Source organism: Pan paniscus, chromosome 2, assembly GCF_029289425.2.
Source record: "Pan paniscus chromosome 2, NHGRI_mPanPan1-v2.0_pri, whole genome shotgun sequence".
Taxonomy (NCBI): Eukaryota; Metazoa; Chordata; class Mammalia; order Primates; family Hominidae; genus Pan; species Pan paniscus.
The window spans coordinates 1,264,481-1,288,452 of record NC_085926.1 but is presented as its reverse complement, the minus strand read 5'-3'; the positions used below and the strand labels follow the sequence as shown (position 1 = coordinate 1,288,452).

The 23,972-nt window shown below is 38.2% G+C and overlaps 1 protein-coding gene across 7 annotated transcripts in view; it reads right to left on the bottom strand.

Moving 5' to 3' along the window:
* Positions 1-23,972, bottom strand: part of LOC100990608 (contactin-6) — a 320,384-nt gene that overhangs the window by 112,860 nt on the left and 183,552 nt on the right. For 6 of the 7 annotated variants that reach the window (XR_004670426.4, XM_034955669.3, XM_034955665.4 and 3 more), the window contains exons 5-7: positions 21,970-22,065; positions 4,670-4,873; positions 2,477-2,579 (exon numbers count right to left, since the gene is read on the bottom strand). Coding sequence is in view for 6 of the 7 variants with exons in the window: in XM_034955669.3 (XP_034811560.2) it covers positions 2,477-2,579; positions 4,670-4,873; positions 21,970-22,065 (403 nt within the window). In the remaining variant the exon portion in view is untranslated. The remainder of the gene's footprint in view (positions 1-2,476; positions 2,580-4,669; positions 4,874-21,969; positions 22,066-23,972) is intronic. The other variant, XM_034955666.4, reaches the window with a different exon arrangement.

Here is a 23,972-nt window from a genome sequence, read left to right as displayed (position 1 = left end):
GACCCTAATTGCTCCTTTCTCTCTTATACTGTCATCAATCCTGAGACAGAGAGAACAGGACTGGGCTGGGAAAGATGAGAATTTATACCCCCTCTGAGATACCTACTCTCCTTTGAACATCCTCACTAATTCAAACATTGTTTATACGAAAGCAGAATGCGGTCGGCGCAGTGGCTCACGCCTGTAATCCCAGCACTTAGGAAGGCTGAGTCGGGCAGATCACGAGGTCAGCAGATCGAGATCATCCTGGCTAACGTGGTGAAACCCCGTCTCTACTAAAAATACCAAAAAAAAAAAAAAATTATAATTAGCTTAGCGTGGTGGCAGGTGCCCGTAGTCCCAGCTACTTGGGAGGCTGAGGCAGGAGAATGGCGGGAACCCAGGAGGAGGAGCCCGGGTGGCAGAGCTTGCAGTGAGCTGAGATCAAGCCACTGCACTCCAGCCTGAGCAACAGAGCAAGACTCCGTCTCAAAAAAAAAAAAAAAAAAAGTAGAATGAAATTTGGATTTTGGTTTTAGAATAATTCAGTGAGCATTTATTACATAAATGCCAAGTCTTAATGTTTTAACGTGTATTATCCATTCTAATCTTCACAACAAACATACAAGGTGGAATCATCATAACTCCTTTCAGATGAAAATATGGTAATTCATAGAGATTATAAGCATGTTTGCTAACAATCAAATAACTCTTCAGAAAATTGGGAATTGAATCTGTCTCCCAGGATTTCAAAAGCAGTTCTCTTACTATTTACTTAGAAGTTCCTAAATTCAGAATTTAAAATCAGGTGGGCCTGGGTTTGAATTGCTTGCTTCCTCTGAATAGAAACATAAGATTGAACAGGTTACTTCTCCAATCTGAGCTTCAGTTTCTCATATGTAATGAAAACGTAACTTGCCCTGCAAGATTATGACAATTATATATATTGTATCATAAATGCTTAGTTATAGGTGCTTAGCAAATGAAATTATTTTCATTAGATTCTTGAGAAATAGCCTCAACATTTTCAATTATTTTATTGTGGAAGACCATTTTTTAATTTCAGGAATCTATATTTCCTGATGCCAAATATGATTAAATAAGCTATTAATATTCTTTTCAGATACTCTCTTTCATTGGTTTTCTTTTAAAATTAATTATCTAATTATCAAAGAATTTGATGACATTTAATATTTTTATAAACCTTAACTTCTGAAAAAGCCTGAAAATGGTGAAAGTTCATCGTGTCTTAAAAGGCAGACAAACAATTAAAAACTGATGTAAAGCCCCTATTTGTCACTTTCTTAAGACTCATTTAATCAACCAATAATTATTTATTTGATAAATGCTATGAGACCCATACTGTATGAAAATAAAATACGGTCTCTTAAATCCATGAGAAATGACTATTCTGAGAAATTTCATTCAAAGATATGCAAAACTCCATCTATAGAAAACAAACTAAGATTTAGTAACCACCATTATTTGGATTGCTGAGTATGTTTAACTTAATAAAATGACTGAGACATTTAAGGATGTTTTCTAGAATTTGGAGACTAAGTCACTATTTCTAAATGTGAGGGCCACATGAGGAATAGACTTTGGATTTAGAGGTAAGCCCTCCGAGCTTACTTCTGAGTCAGTCAAGTCTTTTACTATTCAAAGTGTGTCCTGTTTACAAGAAGCATGACTAATATATGGGAGCTTTCTAGAAATGGAGGAATCAAACATCACCCTAGACCTCTAGAGTCAGAATATGAATTTAACCATGTCCCCAGGTAACTCACATGCATGCTAACATTTGAAAATGACCGTCTAGTCTATCTGTCTCTTTTTTTCTGGTGTTTATAGGCACAAAAATGAAATTTGTATACCTCCAAAAAGCAAAGAGGGGTTCTAGATATCCCATGCAAAAGTGTAGGTATTTTCCTGGCTTAAAAGTATTCCAACCCTGTTCCTAATAAATACTTATCTGAGTAAAACAAAATGCCTCCACTATCAGGGAAGGTTGGGCTCAATTCTAATTATCCACTATGAACAATGGACTTTAATAAGTCTTATTTTGGAAACAAGCAGTGGTTTTTTATTTATCAGAATTGTTAGTTAATTAAGCAAGGAAATACTCCAGGCAATGTATTTCTGGATGTAGGACAAGATGGAGTGAAGGATATGTGGAAGGTTTAGTGACTTGCCCATCATCTTATACAAGTGCACTTATTCCCTTGCAATGTGCTGCCTAAATGGGTCTCATTATGCTTAAACTAAGGAAATATCAGCACCTGTAGGGAAGAATTGCAGCCCTGATCATTTTCAGTTACAGGCCTGGTCATTGTCTCAGTATTAGACATGTTTGTTTAAATTCAAATCAGAAAGTTCCACTGTTGCCCAGCATTTGAAATCTACTTGGTAATTTACCTTAGAGCAATATTTGAAAAACAAAAAGGTTTTTAATAAAAAAAAATTAATGCAACCAGGAAAACAAAAACAAAAACCTTACTTTCCAAGGGCAAAACATTCCAGTTTTACAGATGAATCCTTTGCAGCTTGTATAGTTTCAGGAAAACGCACTTCAATCTTTGGTTCATATTCCCCCATCACACCTGTTAAATATCAAAAGAGCTAGCAGCATTTCTGGAGAATAGAAGTTTTCTATGAAGTAAATGCTTCATTAACCAAAACCTGATTATTTCTTCTTAATAAGAGTTAGGGTTTTCAGTTAAGAATTGGATACATATAGATTCTAAAATGCTTCTGTGTTTTCAAAAAAGACACTTTTCTAGTGACATCCACATTTATCTACCTTTCAGGGAACTCAGAGAGCCAGATCTGATTAATAAAAAAAAAAAAAAGAAAAAAACAACAACAATGGGATGTTTTCAGCTAACACTGGTAGAAGTCCACTGCAGTAGGTCTTAGTCCAAAATAACAGTAGTTCTGCAGCAGAACATATAAAGGCATCACATTAATTGAGATAAAAATGTAAATATTCACATATTAGTACAATAAGGTTTTGCCGCTCACTAAGTTTGCTGTATACCTATACAAATTTGTTTTAAGTTTTAAAACTTTCAATCCCAGGAATTGGGGATATGTGCTAAGATAAGAATAAGATGATGGTATAACCTATTGTAAATACACTACCTACCAGAGGAGTTGTAACAGAAATATATCTGTAGGCTATTCTCATTAACTTAATTAATTTAATCAGTGACATCTCAAGATTATTTAAATACTTTGATCATTTTTAACATATGTACTAAACGACAGAGTAATACATTCCTAAAATAAATACATTGTTGGTGGCCAATATAATTGCAGAAAAAGTAAAAATTACAAAATATATATGAAATAAAAATACTTAATTTTTAAGACTTGATCATTATAAACATTCAAAGAGGTTATGGTGAGAAGGTAGTGAGTACTACTTCATTCAACTAAGTTGGTAGGTTTTATTCTTTTTCACTTTCTTGACATCTGATATTTCCTACATGCTCACTTTTAAAAGAGGTTTGATTTTTATATTATATATAATACTTCTGCTCTATTTTTCCTGTAAACGTATTCAAGGGAATAGAGGAGATAGAAAAAGGAAGGAATTAAGAAGGGAAGAAGCAGAAACTCAGAGTAGACAGGAAACAAAAAAAGGAAAAACGTGGTAGAATCTCCAAGTATATTGTCGGCTCATGAATTCTTCTGGTCATAAATAGGAGTATTCATCGAAGGAGATAAATTGGACTTAGGAATAAGTCTAATGGTTGCTGAAATCTTAATGAAGACCTTGCAAATACATTTGGGTGGTTAGTGATTATAAAAGCTCTGTTATAAGAACTCGTTCTATGGGGCTTGTTCCACAATTCTCTTATGCTTCATTAGCATTATATTCTTGCTTTTCTTCAACTCTTCAGAGGGGAGAAAAACTCCACGAGGTATTGCATTTCAAGTCCTGAATACAATCATAAAATGCACCAATAAATTTTCTACCTGTATGAATCCCACTGTGAACATTTAATTAAAAAGCAACTAGAGAATTTCTCCACTTCAATGACTTCCTTAAACTTTCTGGCTCTCTAAATCTTGTACCAGCTATGACTTGACTAAGCTACAAAGCTCGTCAGAGACTAGTGTGAATTATGTTCCTTGGAGGAATATAATTAGTATAAATCTTGTGTTTCATTCTTCTCTGGAATGCTCATAATTAATGTTGGTTTGCTTTGCTTTCCTTGGATATGAACTTTTCCCTCCATTTTGCCAGCCACGTAAATAAAGGGTGAACAAAAAAAAGGGCAAATATGGAAAAAAGGGGCCATTAAAAAGTAGCTGCAACATATGTTCATTAAAAATATATTGATTCAGTTATATGTTTGGCAGCACCCACACGTGCACACATACACACACGCCAACTCCCCGGAACATCATTTTTGTTTTTACAAAACAGTCTTTACACAAAAAAAAGACAAGCTGTTTCAATGCCAGCAAGGAGATGGCTTGGTATACCCAGAACCATGTCTACTGCACCATGTGGGTGAATTAGATAATTTTCTGTTATATTTCTGGTTTATATATTTGTGAATTGAACCTAAACTCGTAATTTGGCTCCACCAAACAAGAAGGAAGCAGAAAGCTTTACGAATCTTCCCAGGCTTTAAGGGCCACAGATAAAGTATATTCCCAAGATAACTCTTTATCTTACCATCAGTGCGCTGCACTAATGGAGTGGGTGGACCTTGAACACTTCTCTGGGCCTCTTTGTTAGTTATAAAGCAAGTGTAGTTGCCCACATCTGATGGTTCCACTTTGGCAATATACAAGTTTCCCGTCTCTTGAGATACAAATCGCCTATTGTCCTCTTGGACGTATAAGGGGTTATCATTGAAGGTCCATGCATAAGATAAATCTGAAAAACAAGAAACAAAACAAAACAAAACAAAACCATACTGTCCTTACTGCATTCATTCATATCTGAAAATTCTTTGTCCTACTTCCCCATAATTAGGAGAAAATTGTGCCTCTATTTGCTCAGTTGATAGCTGTCATCTGGTGTAATTGTAATATTCCCTTATATTGAAATATAGCTCAGATTGGATGATAAATTATGTGGGCACTTTCCCCATCATTGACTTTTTGGGATTAAGGATGTAACAATAGGATGTTATGGAAATAAGTGGATGAGTTTATTAAGAAATACCATAAGATGTATAAAATAATAACTGTTCCAAATGTACACTGAATTCCTTAGGAAAAACTTATGCTGCTTCAAAGCAGTGTTTCTCAATGCATTATCAGAAGAATTAAACATACTTACAGGTACTTGTTAAAAATTTAACTTAAAAATTTCAGTTCAAGAAGTCTACCACAGACCTTGAAGTTCACTCATTTGATCATTACATAATTTATTTTTTATTTTTAAAGAGATGGGGTCTCACTATGTTGCCCCAGCTGGTCTCCAACTCCTGAGCTCAAGTCATTCTCCTGCCTTAGCCTCCCAAAGTGCTAGGATTACAGGCATGAGCCACTGCACTGGCCTGATTATTACATAATTTTAAGCAGCTATTCTGTGACAGTTTTAGGTCTTACAGTAAAACCAAACAAAACCTGTGCCCTATAAAGGTCACACCAGTTACTGCTAATTGCCAGTAATGTGAGTAATCTCAATGAAGGATAACATATGCTTTGACAAAGGCATTATAGGGAGCCCAGAGAAGGAGCCTAGAATGATGTGTCATCAGAAAAGACTTCTAAGAAGTAATTCCATTTTGAAACCAGCAGGATAAACTAGAGCTATCCAAGTGACGGAGGAGTCGACAAGCATTTCTCCGAGTAACTATCAAGAGCATAAACATGAAACAGGGCACACATTGTTTTTACTGAACATCAATCAGTCCATCTCTGGAAATCTTGCGGGTAACTGTATAAATGACATAATGAGCATATGTTAAAATGCACAGAACTTGTGTTCTGTTTCATCACTTGTGACCATTATATACCCCCTGTAACCATCATTCCCCAAGTAAAATAAGGAAGATTTCCATGTCTTCAGAAATTTTCCCCTGTTTTTTTCTACCACTGCAACCACTACTGGATTTCTATCATCATAGATTATTTCTGCTGTCATTTGTATGTCATAATAAAACAAACAGAATGTACTATTTTATGTCTGATTTCTTTCATTTAACATAATTTTAAGGTTCACCTATTGTTTTCATGACTATAAGTCCTTTCTTCCATTATATTGTGGATAGTATTCCATTTTATGAATATACCATAATTTGATTGGACACCTTCCTGTTGATGAGCATTTGGATTATTTCCAGATTGAGGTCATTATGTATTAGGTGGAAATAAACATCCTTGTCTAAGACTGTCTGTATACATTTTTATTTTTCTTGGTTAGATTCCTAGGAGTAAGCCATAATGTAGATGTAAGTTTAACTTTATAACAAATGACAAAAGAATTTTTTAAAGTGGTTGTATCAGTTTATACTTCCACCAGCAATATTTGAGAGTTCCAGTTGTCCCATAACCTCACAAAAATCATGTGCTGTCAATTTCTTTTGTTTTAGCCAGAAATCTTTGAGCAAAAGCAAATATTCATATGTACTAAAGCTTGGTGAATATAATTCTTCCTGAAGCTAAGACATTAGGTGTACTGCGGAAACTAGGTAGAGTAGAACTATGTCTAGGGAAGTAGAAGAATATAGCTGGTCCAAAGGAGATCCCCAAAATAGGTGGAGTATATAGGCACTCAGGGTGGAGAAGGGGAATATACTGCAACTAAGTCAAAAAAAGTCTTCAGTTGGATGGACCCTCACACACTTTGGAATTATAGTTCACAGGGGAGTAGTTTATGCATCTTGGAGCCTCTTGTCCAAACAGAGAGCTGAGTTGCTATTTGCCAACTGTACTTCCATTCAAAACTGGCACGGAAGCAAGACATGGCAGAGACAAAAGAAGCTAATTATTTCTGATATGTTCCGGTAGGCTTCCTCAGCTGGGAACAGACCACCTGAAACATTCTTCACTAACCTTACTAAGTTTAAATTCCCAAAAGTAAAAGGTGGCAAAACAAACTGACAGCTATTTTGGACTTAAATCTGATCTATAGAGGCAAACTCTTGAAAATGGGAATGAGGGAGCACTGTCATTCTGTCATCCCTTCCATCGAGAAAAAAAAATGTATGAAGCATGAACCATACTTAAAGGAATGAGATCTTAGGAAGGAAGAAATAAAGGAAAAAAGGGGAAAGAAAAGGTGGAAGGAAGGAAAGAGAAAGAAGGAAAAAGTTAATCTATTAATGGTGGGGAGGAGCAAAATCATGAATTTCTCACAACAATTTATAGATGATGTCAGTAAAAAGAAATTTGTCTCTGCAGACAGGACCCTGATATCGTTCCCAGGAACGGAGAAGAAATCAAGTAAAGATGAGACCAGGAACAGCAGGAGCACAGTAAATGCTACTTGCGCATGAAGTGAGAAAATGCAAAAAGTGTCATTAAACCATAAAAGTAGTGTCATGTGGGAAAAAAAACCTAAGCAGCATTGTTAGGTAAAAAGCATGTTATGAGTGTGGGAACTTGTGTGTGTGTGTGTGTGTGTGATATGTTTATGCAAATTCTTACATTTAAAAACCTGGAGATGTATACAGTGGTTTTCTCAGAGTGAGTGGAGGGAAATACAAAAGGCTTTTACTCTCTTTGTAATGTGTTTCTGTCGTATTATAATTTTAAATTGCTATGCATTTTTTGTGTAAATGGAAGAAAGAATCAACAGGATAAGAATAGTGTCAGAAAGGCTAAACACCAGAATGAGCTGCAACTTGTAAAAACAGGGTGGATAATATTTCTTATTCTTACTCCGAACCATTCAAATGGATGTTTTATGTTTTATGCAGGCACTGATTCCCAAACCTGATGTACATTAGAATCACTAAAGAGGCTTGTTAAAATACAAATAGCTAACTCAATTCTTAGCAATTTAGTTTTATTTATTCTGTCTGAGCCAGGTATCATGGAATCTGTGTTTTCAACACCCTCCAAATGACGCATGCAATTGACTGAAATATTTTGTTTGGAGCACCCATTATTGAAAGAGGAATTAAAAATATCAAGTTTAACAAGAGATAAAAAATAAAATGTAGCAAAAGCCAGTCACAAAAGAAAGTGATAAAACTTTGATTTTGCCTCTGGAAAAAAAGATTCTGGAAGCATATTACAGCCGTCTCTTTACATTGAAGAGCTGCCACATGCATAAAAAGTTAAATAAAACCCTCTCTATCAATGTCCAGAAGGCAAAAGTAGGACTCCTGGCTGTTGGAGGCGACAGAATGCTGTTAGATTTAATATAATAAAGAACAGTCTAAATTTGAGAAGGACCGCAGTGGATGATTTACTAGGTAGTGAGCTCTTTATCATTAGACATGATCAAGCAGAGTATGCATGAACACTACTCGGGATGTAGCAAAAAAAAATTATTTTGACGATGGATGGGGGTTAAACCTAAGCTTCTACGAATGGTTTACTTCAGCCTCAACATTCCTTTGATCTCCCTAAGAGTCTATACTTTTGGATCAAGTATGCATAAATGCAATTTGCTTTGAATTTTTGAAAAATGCTTTGAGATGCTCGTGCTGTTCTCATGTATTGAGTCTTTATTTTCTTTTGCAAGTCTCTATTGGAGTCTTTCATCATACCATGTGGTCTCTTGCTTCAGTTTCTTTACTGACATCCTTTGCTGCCTCACTTCTAAGCCTGTTGCTGTCTCCACCAAAGAGATGCTCAAAGGTTTTTGTTTGAAATCAGAGTCATCTAGATAGTAAATTTTTCTTCAATATAAAGAGGAAGGAAAGAATGTAGTTCAGATTCCCCTGTTGTCATTGACTCCTCATCTTTTGAACCTTTTTGTGAAATAAAGACAATCTTGGGCAAATTCCCAGGGCCATGTCTCAGCTTACGGATCCTTATTCAATGCCTATTTGTGGAGAGAAATACGCTTTAGCTCTCTGAAATCCAATGTCACCCCTTTCACTTAACAAAAATTACAGTTTGCCACTAGTGCCCAAGAAATCTTTGTATTCTTCAAGCTGTAATCTTGGGACCTGAGACTGTAATTTTCCTCTCTCCCCTGGTGAATTCATTTTTACCTTAGCTGCTAAAACTTTCCAATCTATTCCTACATGTGGTGTGTCCTTCTTTAATAGTGAGATATTTAGAAGCTGCTGGAAGAATCTAATCCAGAAATAGGGACGATTACATAAAGATTAATAATAAATTCAGAAAAAAACTTCCATTTCATCATGCCAGCAATTGCTTTATGAGGCTAAGGGTGCAAGAACTAACAGTATAAAGGTAATTTCCCAAAATTGTATTCATAACATGTGGGAGGAGTAGGGCTTGAACCTAGATCCTTCAGATGCCAGATCTTTGCTCTTTCCCTAATAATACTGTCAGAGGCGTTTGAACCAGAGCAACTCCATCTTGAATACGGGCTGTGTAAAATGAGGCTGAAACCTACTGGGCTGTATTTGCAGAAAGTTAAGGCATATTTTAAGTCACAGGATGATATAGGAGGTCAGTACAAGATACAGATCATAAAGACCTTACTGATAAAACAGATTCAGTAAAGAAGCCAGCTAAAACCCACCAACACCAAGATAGCAATGAGAGTGACCTCTGGCTGTCCTCACTGCTACACTCCCATTAGCGCCACGACAATTTATAAATGCCATGGTAGCATCAGAAAGTTACCCTATATGTTCTAAAAACAGGAGGTATATAATGATTATTTTGCACATAATTAAGAAATAACCATAAAAATGGAAAACCAGCAGCCCTCAGGGCTGCTATGTCTATGGAGTAGCCATTCTTTTATTCCTTTACTTTCCTAATAAACTTGCTTTCATTTTAATCTGTGGGCACGCCCTGAATTCTTTCTTGTGCAAGATCCAAGAACCCTCTCATGGGGTCTGGATCTGAACCCCTTTCCCATAACAATAGCTTTCTACTTTTCAATGTCTTTACAATTGATCCTCTTTTTCCATGTTCATTTCCTCTCCTTAGCTCTTCCTCCTCACCTTTAACCTTCCTTCAAAACTCCCAAGCTCCACAAGTAACCAACCTTACTCACATTCTAAGACAAATGTTCCTCACTGTCCATTCCCTCCCCCATTAACATTGCCTGTCCTGCGTCCAATTTCTTAAGAACTTCGTAGATAAATAAGTTAAACTGCCATGTGAAATTACTGTAAAGTACTTACTGCTAATATTAGCAGGGAGTAGAACAGATATAAAAACTTGAATTTTCCCTCTTAAATGGGCCTCTCTGAAGCAGAGGTTCTAAAACTTCACCATGCATCAGAACCCCTTGGAGGACTTGCTAAACCACAAGCCGCTGGGCTCCACCCTCAGACTTTGTGATTCAGGAAGTCTGGGGAGGAGCCAGGAAATCTGCATTGCTAACAAGCTCCTAGGTGACAATGACACTGGGGGTCTGGAGCTACCCTTTGGAAATCATTGATAAAAATGATAAAACTCGCGGGGCGTGGTGGCTCACGCCTGTCATCCCAGCACTTTGGGAGGCCGAGGCGGGAGGATCACGAGGTCAGGAGATCGAGACCATCCTGGCTAACATGGTGAAACCCCGTCTCTACTAAAAATACAAGAAATTAGCCGGGCGTGGTGGCGGCACCTGTAGTCCCAGCTACTCGGGAGGTTGAGGCAGGAGAATGGCGTGAACCCGGGAGGCGGAGCTTGCAGTGAGCCAATATCGCGCCACTGCACCCCAGCCTGGGCGACAGAGCGAGACTCCATCTCAAAAAAAACAAAAAACAAAACAAAAAAAAACCAAAAAAGATAAAACTCAGTCTCCTCTGCACCATCACACTGGGAAGGGAAACACCTGGATTTTGAATGGTGGACCACCTTGTATATTTGCATTTGAGTGGTGTGTTGGAGTCTGGAGAAAAGGCTGTCTCTTAGTTTATAAATTCATAAAGTGTCCGGGATGGCAAGGATTTGTGAGACTTGCCAGCCCAACCACTTCATTTTTACAAGTGAAGAAGCAGAGGGGAATAGAGTTAGCAGCAGCTCTGGGAGTACAATCCAGGTGCCCTTTTGTGCCCTCTGAATTGGTGAAGACGTAAAGCTGCAAGTCTTTGCTGTCATAGTGTTTCTCACCCTGCCCTGCTCCCTTCTCCCCATGGGCTGGCTCTTCCCAGTCATCTGAAGAGCCAGCCTGCTCTGGGGGCTTTTATCTATTTTGTTCCAGCATCAGCCACTGCTGTGCTTAATTTGTGTATCTTTTAATGGGGAAAGAAAAAAAAAAACCTTCCAAATTGGAAGTTTAAAAACCTTCCCATTTGGCTTTTCTTAATTAAATGTATAATTCATGAGCCACTTAGGTTGAAACCATTGAATTTTTAAATATTTTCTCCACCATCTATGACATTTATCGGTTATTAACGGTTGTGATGCATTTTCCCTGTGATGAGTCAGCAGTAGCATTAGAGCTGAATGAGAATTGGTCCTTCCTGAAGCATTTTTTTGTAGTTTCACAATGACTCCATCCTCTACAATTTTATTCTTATGAGAAACGGCAGATCTGCAGTAAGCAATTGAAGACTCTATCTGCTGCTCTCTCAAGCATACAACAAATCCTATTTTCCCCAGAGCATGATTATGTTTTGACACCTTTTACAGCCCTCTATCTTGTACTGTAATATTTAAAATACAAACAAGAAAGATATATGCAATTATACCCATTATATAGCATGTAATTTTTATTAGAGGAAAAATATCTCATGTGAAAGAGAAGCAGCATGATAAACATTGACACTGACAACTTCTATTGGCACTTTAGAACAGATCTCAAAATTGATAGCATGTTTCCTGAGGCAGAAAATAAATGAGTAGAATAAAGAACTTGAAGTATAGTGTTCAGATTTACTGGGTAAATCCCCCCTTTGGAATATTCCAGAATGTGTGTACTTTACTGCAAACCTTGTGTAGTGCTCCAGGGTTAAATGTGACTGACTCTTGGGTGGTCAATCATGGTTATGCTAGCTCAGTGGCAAAAACCTAATCCAAGAAGAATAATTCCTTTTCTGGACTGAAGTCATTGATATTAGGCTGAGGAAGTTTACGATGTAATCCAGAAACGTGCCTAACACCTTTAAAATCCACTCCTATTTGAATTCCCATTCGTTCCACAATTACTGCTTGATCACCTGAATTTTAATGGATCCCTTCTGATTTACACGTCTACTGTTTGGAATCAAGGAGATGGTGGTCTTTATGGCCTACGAATGACAGTTAAATAAAGGTCTCATGGGTTCCTAATATTGCTAAGTTCCACATAACTATAGAACTGGTTGTACATTGGCCAAACCTACTTGGAGAAGGAACGAAAACACAGCTGTCTCAAGGCAAACCCCAAAACTGGGGTTCAGCCTGGGAGGCCACATGAGTTATTGGCTTCTCACAGGAAGGGATTCAAGATCGAGCCAACAGTGTAAAGTGAAAGCAAGTTTATTAAGAAAGTAAAGGAATAAGTAACAGTGGCTACTCCATAGCTGGCTATTTTTGTGGTTATTCCTTGCTCATATGCTAAACATGGGGAAGAACATTCATTAGTTTTCTGGGAAAGAGGAGGAGAATTCCCAGGACTGAAGGTTCCTCGCACTTTTAGACCATATTGGGTAGCTTCTAGAAGTTGCCATGGCATTTGTAAACTGTCATGGCACTGGTGGGAGTGTCTTTTAGCACACTAATGCATTATAATTAGCATATAATGAGCAGTGTGGATGATTAGAGATAGCTTTTTTCACCATCTTGGTTTTGGTGGGTTTTGGCTGGCTTCTTTACCACATCTTATTTTATCAGTGGGCTCTTTTTGACTTGTACTTTGCAAAGCCAGTCCTACTGGACTCTTATCTCATAGCCAGCTTCTGAGTGAATTGCTAGGAAACCTCCAATTCTTAGGGAGACCAAGCAAGTCATAGGATACAAATATATGAGGACTAGACTTCTCTTTTTCTTCCCAATTTCCATGTTTTATGGATGAACTTAATACAGTGAATGTAAGAGATGGGCTGTACCAGTGGTTTTCAACTAAGGATAGTTTTGCCCTCTAGAAGATATCTGGCAATATCTGGAGACAAATTTTCCCACAATTGGAGGAGGCAGTGCTATTGGCATCTAGTAAGTAAAAGCCAGGGATATTACTAAACATCTTAACAACGTGCAGAGCAGTTCTTCCAATAAAGAATTACTCCCGTAGATGTCTATTAGATCTGCTTGGTCCAGAGCTGAGTTCAAGTCCTGAATATCGTTGTTAATTTTCTGTCTTGTTGATCTATCTAATATTGACAGTGGGGTGTTAAAGTCTCCCACTATTATTGTGTGGGAGTCTAAGTTTCTTTGTAAGCCTCTAAGAATGTGCTTTATGAATCTGGGTGCTCCTGTATTGGGTGCATATATATTTAGGATAGTTAGCTCTTCCTGTTGCATTGATCCCTTTACCATTATGTAATGACCTTCTTTGTCTCTTTTGGTCTTTGTTGCTTTAAAGTCTGTTTTATCAGTGACTAGGATTGCAACTCCTGCTTTTTTTTGCTTTCCTTTTGCTTGGTAAATATTCCTCCTTCCCTTTATTTTGAGCCTGTGTGTGTCTTTGCACATGAGGTGGGTCTCCTATGTGTGTCTTTGCATGTGAGATGGGTCTCCATGTGAGATAGTGAATACAGCACACTGATGAGCCTTGACTCTTTATCCAATTTGCCAGTCTGTGTCTTTTAATTGGGACATTTAACCTGTTTACATTTAAGGTTAATATTGTAATAGCAAAGACTTGGAACCAACACAAATGCCCATCAATGATAGACTGGATATTATGTCTATCTATCTATCAATGATAGACTGTCACATTTTCTTTAAAATGTGGCACATATACACCATGGAATACTATGCAGCCATAAAAAAGGATGAGTTCATGTCCTTTGCAGGGACATGGATGAAGCTCGAAACCATCATTTTCAGCAAACTAACACAAGAACAGAAAACCAAACACCGCAGGTTTTCACTCATAAGTGGGAGTTGAACAATGAGAACACCTGGACACAGGGAGGGGCCCATCACACACTGGGGCCTACTGGGGGTTGGGGGGCTAAGGGAGGGATAGCATTAGGAGAAAAACCTAATGTAGACGGCCGGTTGATGGGTGCAGCAAACCACCATGGCACGTGTACACCTATGTAACAAACCTGCACTTTCTCCACATGTGGCCCAGAACTTAAAGTATGATAATAAAAAAAGAAAAAAAGAATTACTTCCTATCTCCCCGACATCTGGCCCTACTGCCACAAAGTGTACCAGTGTTGGAAAACCCTGACTTCTACACATGGTAACAGGCTGCAACAGGAGAGTTCTGTTTGATGTGCTGGAAAGCAAGGAAAACAGTCTTTCTAAGAGTGAATGGAGTCTGAAAGTGGAGGGAAGGAATGTGCAGCACGGGACTTAAAGAAATAAACTTTCTAGAGAGCTGACTTTGGCCAGCTATGAAGAGTGGGAAGAGCCATGAGCTTCCTGGTTCTAACACTGTACACTAATTTTAGGCAAATCAGTAGACCTCTCTGTGTGTTGTTTACATAGTCTCCAGTAGAGTAAAGAACTCTTGCTATCTCCTTGTATTATTTAACAACTTTTAAGTGTCTCTTCTGGACCAGATTATGCCAGAGAAAATTAGGGAGTGGAATAAATGCACTGATGTTTAGACAGGATCTTTTGAATTCCAGAGACAAGATCTTGGCCAAGCTATGTTATAGTTAGTTGGGTTTAGTTAACTATAGTTGTTAGCTAACACTAACAATTTTAACACAATACTCAATTTGTAAAATTGAGATATCTTCCCTGAAAATGTTAAATGCGTTCAGGTATTGCAAATGCTGAGTTGAGTGCCTAGTACATAGTAAGTATTCATTATCTTATCCAATTATGTAGTATTAAATATTACTTATATAAGGTGAGTTCCAAATTTAGCTCTTCAAACCAGAGCTTTTGCCCTAAACATGTAATCCAGCTGCCTGCTAGAAACTTTCACCCTTGTATCTAACTGGCATCTGAACATTAACATCTCCTAAAACAAATTCCTGATTTACTCCATCCTTAAACCTGCTATCCCTTCATCAACTCCACCCCAATAAATGATACTCCATTTTCCAGTTGCTCGGTCCCAAATCCTTGGAGTTATCTTTTACTTTTCTCCTTCTCTTATAACCCACATTCAATCTTTCAGGAAATTATTTTACTTATACCTTATAAATACATACTGAAGACTGGTAATTATCTACCTGTCTACAGCAATCCACCTGGTCCAAGTCACCATTCTCTCTCACCTGAATTAACACAATCACTTTTTAACTGCTTATGTTCTTGCCCCTCTGTGGTCTACCATCCAGAGTAAATTTTTACAAATGAAAGTCAGAGAAAGCATGTCACTCTTCTGAATATAAACCAGTGAATTTTCATCTTACTCCCAGGAGAAGGCAAAGTCCCTAAAATGTCTGAAAGTAAGGCTGTGTGTCCTCCTTTACTCTCCTGTCTGTTCATTTTACTTCACCTATGCTGACCTCAGTGCCGTTCTCCCAACATGCTAGACATGGTTTCCCCACAGGTTCTTTGACATGCTATTTCCTCCACCTGAACTGCCTTTACTTAATGTGTCTCACTCCCTCATTTCTTTAGTTCTCTGCTCAAATAGCAGTGAAACCTTCTTTTACCTTAGAATATACAATAGCAACATCTACTATTTCCTATCTCCTTTTATTTTTCTTCTGGCTTTTATTACCACCTGTCATGCTTTATATTTCTTTATTATAAGATTCATGGAGCTAAAAACTTTGTCTCTCTTTTCCACTTTATCACTAAAATGCAGAAAAACGAGTGGCACTTAGTAACTACATAATAAATATTTGTTGAGTGAATACCCAGTGTACAAGTTCAATAATACGATTATTATCGTTACTATTATTATTATACCAAGAGGCAACTATTGGGCCTGTCTGCCTTTTACACTTTCAGAGAGCCTCAGAGTAACATATCCACTGCCAATTTGACCTACCCACTAAGACAAAAGCACTTTCATTTACTCCAGAAACAGCAAGCACACCAACTGGAGGGAGGGGATGTTAAGTTTTAGCACTTTTTTCTCTACATAATTTTCCTCTTTATTCGATAACACAATTGTGAGCCTTTGCTTGGAATGACTTTTAATTTAAGTGGAATTGTTAACGTCTTTACTGATGCAAATACAAACCATGGGCTCAGACAGTCGTGCTATCTTCCTGCTACAGACACAGATGATCCAAACTTTTGGCATCAATTCAATTGTTCTACCAACCTGAAAGTTGCATCTGAGGAGAGAATGGAACATTTCCTCTAAATCAAATTTTAAACCTATAATTTTTATGAGCTTGGGATTTAGAGTTTCTTTTTTGTTTGTTTGTTTGTTTGTTTTTGAGACGAAGTCTCACTCTTGTCCCCCAGGCTGGAGTGCAATGGCGCGATCTTGGCTCACTGCAACCTCCGCCTCCCAGAGTCAAGTGATTCTCCTGCCTCAGCCTCCAGAGTAGCTGGGATTACAGGCGCCTGCCACCACATCCGGCGAATTTTTGTATTTTTAGGAGAGAGGGGGTTTCACCATGTTGGCCAGGCTGGTCTCGAACTCCTGACCTCAGGTGATCTGCCCGCCTTGGCCTCCCAAAGTGCTGGGATTACAGGTGTGAGCCACTGAGCCCCGCTGAGAGTTTCATATCCAACCAATGAAGGGAAAGAGTGTTCTTTACTTTGGATAAAGTGAAACTATTACTACATAGTGAAGGGGGGTTTAATAATTGTAGATAACATGTATCGTTGCTTCATTCTGTCATTTTTAAATAAGATTTCCTATGAGGCTGCACTAACTCACTGGGTCCATGGAAGTTTATTGATTGCTTGTTTTCATATTCCTTCTTCAGTTTTGGTTTCAAGGGCGTTATATCTATTCCAAAATTTAAAGGAAATTCTGCCTTCAGCTCTGTTGCAGATAGTTTGTGCAGACTTTTTTTGTGACGAGTGACTGAAGTTTAACAAAAGCTCACTTTGGAGGTGAGTGAGAATCCATGGTGGAAATACCTCTCTGCATACAGCTCAAAGTTCAGCCAAAGGCACGGTAACATCCTGCTCCCCATAAATAAATAAAATAAATACAAAATAAGTTTTGTGGGCTGGGAGCAGTGGCTCACACTGGTGATCCCAGGACTTTGGGAAGCCGAGGCAGGCGGATCACATGAGGCCAGGAGTTGGAGACCCACCCTGTCTCTACTAAAAATATAAAAAATTAGCTGGGCGTGGTGGCATGCACCTGTAGTCCCAGCTACACAGGAGGCTGAGGCAGGAGAATCGCTTGAACCAGGGAGGTGGAGATTGCAGTGAGCCAAGATGGCACCTCTGCACTCCAGCCTGGGCAACAGGGCGAGACTCCCTCTCAAAAAAAAAAGAGTTTTGTGTTGTCTCTTTCTGTTGCATGAACTGAGGGATGACCTTAGAACCCTGCAGGGACATAGTGAAAGAAATAAAATATTTTTGTTTGGCCAACTAGTAAATTTCGTTCTGCCAAGCACTGAGAAGCTAAAGGAGTACTGAATTCTTCTGAGATAGGTGTCCAAATAGGGAAGAATTATAATAGATACTCGAGGGAATTGTTGGAGATTGTTGGAAAGATGTGGGAAGTCACAGCCTACCAGTGAGAGAGCGTTGAGGAGGAATGAAGGAGACGTTTAACAGGAATCTTAGTGAAGTTTTGTAATCAGATGTGCATTGCAGTCCTCTCTGTGCTGTCCTTACAAAACTTCGTGAAACCTACATTTCTCAGAAATATTTTACAGATAAGATTTTTTGGAAATATGGGAACAAGGACTGAGTCTGGTCCTAAGGACAGAGATCCAGTTACAATCACAAAACCCATCTCTGATTGGGGAATAGGATTAAAAGAGAAATATACTCCTCCACTCAGATTACAGAGAATGGTGCCTATTCTGCTTCCACATTTTGAAATGATAAAATAGAGCGTCTTGAACTGTGTCCTGGCATTATTGCTTAGGTTATTTTTCTTTTTCACTATGATGCCTTCTCTGCGAGAATAACCTTTCCGTGTAAAACCCTTCCTTTCTAGAGGAGCAGGACATTTGTGTTTGTGCTTCAAAACTGGGTGGAAAGCATCCACAGAAGGCCTACGCTGGAGTCAGCTCTCCTTTTGTTTATGCAGAAGAAAGGACAGCTCTATAAAAGTTTATTTGGTTTCTGTTGATTACTCTGTTTCATGGGGTTGTGACCAATCATTTACATGGAAAAACCATCTAGACACTTTTCTGTTTTGTTTTTAAAACATGGAGCCATTCCTTGCTGGGTAAATTTATAAAATTTAGCCATGTCGATACTTTTTCTTACTCTCCTATAAAGTTATGTGTGTGTGTGTATATATACCTATATATATCACACTAAAATATATTTGATAGGCCTGCCTTATTAAAAAAAAGTTTTGTATAATTTATGTGAATACACTAAGAAGAAAGCATAAAGAATTCAGGATATTCTGATAATATCAAGTTTAAGATGATTTCTCCCTTGTTGCAGAACTCCCTGTGAGACTCATTCTTGCTGACTGTCTATGTTGAAAAAGACAACTAAAAAAGACAACTAAAAAAGAACTAAGTTATCAAAAATTTGATGTAAAAATTTCAGCCTTTGCTGCGCCCGGTGGCTTACGCCTGTAATCCCAGCACTTTGGGAGGCCGAGGCAGGCAGATCACGAGGTCAGGAGGCGGGCGGATCACAGGGTCAGAAGTGAAACCCCGTCTCTACTAAAAATACAAAAATTAGCTGTTCATGGTGGCACGTGCCTGTGGTTCCAGCTACTCGGGAAGCTGAGGCAGGAGAATCCCTTGAATCTGGGAGGCGGAGGTAGTAGTGAGCAGAGATGGGGCCACTGCACTCCAGCTTAGGCAACAGAAGGAGACTTCGTCTCAAAAAAAAAAAAAAAAAAAAAAAAATCAACTTTTATGGCCTTCTATCTCTGTGGAGTCTGTGCTACTTTTCTTTATGAGAAGCTTTTTTTTAATATTTACACATGAGATTTAAAAAATAATTTGGCCACGCCAACATTTACTTTACAGTGCTCTGTTAACTCCGTCTGCCCCCATGAATATATTTCTAGGACGTTGCTCTGTGAAAGCCATGTGTGGTAGGAAATATAGAGCCTTTGGGAGATTGGAAATAGAAGAAATAATATTTGAGAAACATATTGTAGGGCAAAATCCCAAGATGACCTTCAATGACCCGTGCCCTTGTATAATTCTCCTCATTTGAGTGTGAGTGCGACTTGTAACAGGATGAGAGATCATATCCATGATTAGATAAGATTAGATGGCACAGGTTGATTTAAAGAAACTGACTTCAGCTTTTGTGGGCATGATCTGTATCAGGTGAGCCCTTACAAGAGATGGGGCTCTTCCTGACTAAAGAAATTTGAAATGTTCGAGGGACTAAATGTGAGACAGATTCTCTGTTCCCGGCTTTGACATTGGACAAATGCTCATGGCAAGAAATTCAGCAGCCTCTACAAGTTGAGAGTGTCCCTTAACAGCCAGTTATCAAGGAAACAGGGACCTTAACAGCAAGAAACATGATTCAGCCGACAAATATGCTTGGAATCATGATGAGATGCTACTTGTAACATAAATTAAATCTCGGACCAGGTGCGGTGACTCATGCCTGTAATCCCAGCACTTTGGGAGGCCGAGGTGGGCAGATCACCTGAGGTTAGGAGTTTGAGACCAGCCTGGCCAACATGGCGAAAACCCGTCTCTACTAAAAATACAGAAATTAGCTGGGTGTGGTGGTGTGCAAATGTAATCCCAGCTACTCAGTAGGCTGAGGTAGGAGAATCGATTGAACCCAGGAGGCAGAGGTTGCAGTGAGCCAAGATCGAGCCACTGCACTCCAGCCTGGGAGACAGAGCGAGATGCTATCACACACACACACACAAAATTGGTATTACACAAGTTTGCCATTACTCCCATGCAGCAAGATTATTCAGTTACAAAGGTCTTAATTTAAGGCAGTTTTTGTAAATGTGTGACTTAATTTTATGGCATCGACCCCACGGGCGCTGTTATAATGAGGGCCTCACACACTTTCAAAGATCCACTTATCCTTTAATGTTGATAGGTGACAAGGTAACAAGGACAAGCGTCTCCTGTCTGGCTGCCTTTTAATTTGTTAAATTTTTTTACATATGGAACTGATTCATTTACAAATATTTTACATTTCTTTTATTCCTGATTAAACAAAGTTGAAAACAATTTTCAATAGTGTCAAGAATATTTGAATAATATCATAAGAGCATAAAATGACATAGACTGACAGGACAAACTGATACCATTTTGCATATTTTGTCATCTTAGATTATGGTGCTGGAAAATAATCTTCTATACCGTTAAAAAATAAGCACCAAAAGAGCCTCAGCAATTATTGTGTGTTCTGAAACAATATTATTTTATCTCAATATAGCATTAAAAGCATTGCAACTCTTCCCTATCATATCAGGTGAATATAATGCCATAATACTCTGTAATAATACCGAATAAGATATTGTTAACTTTGAATTAGCTTTCTTTTCTTTTGGTCATGGCAACTCATGAGGTTGTGTAAAAATAATAATGGAAAAACGCTTTCAAGTTTCTCAAGGCTCATAAATAAGATTTGGTTTAACATTAAAAGTAAATTGCTTAAATTTTATTTTTAAACATCTCTCCTGTGTATTTTAAAAGTTCTCCCATTCCAGAGTGGAAATCAATTATAACAACTGCAGTGATAGTTAAGAGCTGAGGGTCTGGGAACCAGACTTCCTGGATTTGAATATTGGCTTCATTGCCTGCCAGCTGCGTGACCTTGGACCAGTTAATTAACGTCTTTCTATTTCTCTATAGTGTACTGAGCCTGTAAAACAATAATTATACTCATATATCTCTTATAAGTTTTTGTGAAAATTTAAGAATCTAATACATGTTAAAGTCCTTGGGTCTGTGCTGTGTAAGTCCTTGCTGTTATTAAGCTTTCTATAATACAGTTAGTGTGATATTGGTTTGTACCAAATGACTCCATGGATGTTTTCACACTACCTCCTTCAGGTTCACTGTGAGTTGAGAATCACGACTAAATTTACCAAATCATGTGAAATTTGAGAAAATCCACTCCCAAGAGGATGAGAATCAGTAAGTAGTTTGGATCCCTGACAACGGGCCAGTCCACTGACCAATCCAGAGTCTTCCAAAGCAGAGGCTGGCATTTATTGCTTGATTTTTACCATTGCTTCCAGTTAATGGTGATCTATCCCTTCCAGTAATTAATGTGACATTGCCAAGAGGAGTGTTAGTTGGAATTTGCTTCTCCATAGAGCCCAAAAATAAAAACGTAGTAACAATCTTAACTTTCTTTACTTACTAAAGTTTTAGTTATTACGCTACTCAATTTACATTTATTAGCTCATTTAACATTTACAACAAAACTGAACAAACAAACAAACAGTTAATGTCTCTATTTTACAGATGAGAAAACCAAGCCTCAAAGTGGGGTAAATAAATTGTCCCCTTTTCATGAAGTTTGCCTGTCACAGCACCGAATTACAGCTGCGGTCAGTTTCTCTAAAAAGCCCTGGCACTCACACTACGTACAATACCATGATGTATCTCCTTAAAAACGTATTTGCTGCGTGGCTGCTTGAACGAATATTTTTAAAAGAAAATGTTTAGATATAGAACTATTTGTATGCAGTAGATGCACTTGACGAGAGTCACAATTTCTTTGATTTGATAAAAGGTGATCATTGAGCCTAAGACCGGATGTGCTCACATCACTCTCCAAGTGACCGCATTGATGATATGACCCCAAATCACCCCATCATACCTCCAAAATGTGGCGGTGGGCCACAGAGAAGCACCACACCTTGACCTTCCCGGACAGATACTGTGCTTCTTGTTTTAGTTTCAAAGTCTTCAATATCTTGGAAAACAAAGAAAAGCAGATTTACAATTAGTTACTTTGCAGAATAAATATTTTAAAGAAGAATCTCAAGAATGTTTTTATTATTAAGGGGAATTAATCTCATACTTTGCTGACCAGAAGACTTAGTTGACAATCAATTTAACTGCACTTATTATTATCTTGCAAAATCTTGTGTTTCTTTCTTTCTTTTTAATTAAACACAGTATGTGACAAAGACAATACTCACTATCTGTTTGCTTTTATTCTTCCAGACAGTGTAGCCTAGCAGGAAATCTGTGAAGCCCAACACATATTTACTTTGTCTGTCCAAGGAAGGTGTGATTTTAAAAAGGTATGTCACAAGTTTGCTGCAGTCTTCCAACATCTTAGATTAATGGTTGCCATTTTAAAGTGTGGCTGGCATCTATGAGAATTTAGGATCTAATGGTGTGAGGGAAAGAGTTCTGTGTGACAGAACCAATGAGACAAAAAGTGTATTTTCAATTTTCTCTTGATTTATTCCTTTACAAAGCAGGCTCATGATCTTATTTGGAATGTGGTGATTTCCTACATAACAGAATCACAGAAATTCAGAGTTGAAAGAGTGCTTACTAGCTACCTTGTTAAGCCATCTGAGGCATAAATCTTTCCACCTTCCTGAAGAATGGTCACCCATTCTCCTAAATTGTTTAACTTCTTTGAGCCTCAGTTTCTTTACCTGTAAAATCCTTTCATTCATTCAATTAGTTATTTAATGAATTAACCTACTAATCCGGGTGTGGTGGCTCACTCCTGTAATCCCAGCACTTTGGGAGGCTGAGTCAAGCAGATTGCTTGTGGCCAGGAGTTTGAGACCAGCTTGGCCAATATGGCAAAACCCCATCTCTACTAAAATTACAAAAATTAGCCAGGCATGGTGGCACACGCCTGTAATTCCAGCTATGTCAGGAGGCTGAGGCATGAGAATTGCTTGAACCCAGGAGGCAGAGGTTGCAATGAGCCGAGATTGTGCCGCTGTACTCCAGCCTGAGAGACAGAGCCAGAATCGGTCTCAGAAAAAAAAAAAAAAAAAAAGAAAACCTACTGAAAGACAGAAGTAGTATTCAGGGGAGACGGTTTATTTGTGAATAAAACAATAAAACAGGCAGGTATTTTACCTTTATTGTGCTTATTATCTAATGGGAAGACCAGAAGATTGTTTTAAAAATGAATACATCATTTACAAATTGTGGTACGTGTCCTTGAGTGTAGACTGAAATTGTCTACCAAGATCTATTCTTCCTTCTCCCATAATAATAGACTTGTTGTCAAACATGCTTGTCTAACCAGAGATGACATTTCCCAGATTTCTTTGCAGCTAAATATGGCAAGCAAAAATGATGAATGAAACTTTCACTTACTATGTTTGAGAGGAAATCTCCAAAAATGTTGATGTTCCTGATCCACCTACCACCACACCCACCTAAATTGCCAAATTGCCAATGATATGGGAGGTCTTGAAAGCCACTTGCTGAATGCAAAAGAGCCACCATTCACCCGGGTATTTGAGTGACTAGCTGGAGCAGAAACATAGCTAATCTGGAACATCAACTTTAGATCATTATATTACACATAAGTAAATTTCTATCTTGTTTGAGGCATTTGTTTTGGGGTCTCTGTCCCATCAGTTTAACTTTTTACCCTAAGATACCCTGTAAAAGAAAAGAAGAGGGCACTGATCTGACAGATGAGAAAGAGACAGCCATGCAATGATGGCAAGGTAGAGGGAAAGAATTGCTTCCAGAATGAAAAGACAGTACTAAATTTCTGGATATAAAAAATGTAGGGACGTTTTGTTGTACTGAATAGAAGCCAGTGTTGTTAGTGCATAATGGGCAAGGTTTCAGTGCACGTGCAGTAGCAAGCAATATATCGTGAGCTATGTG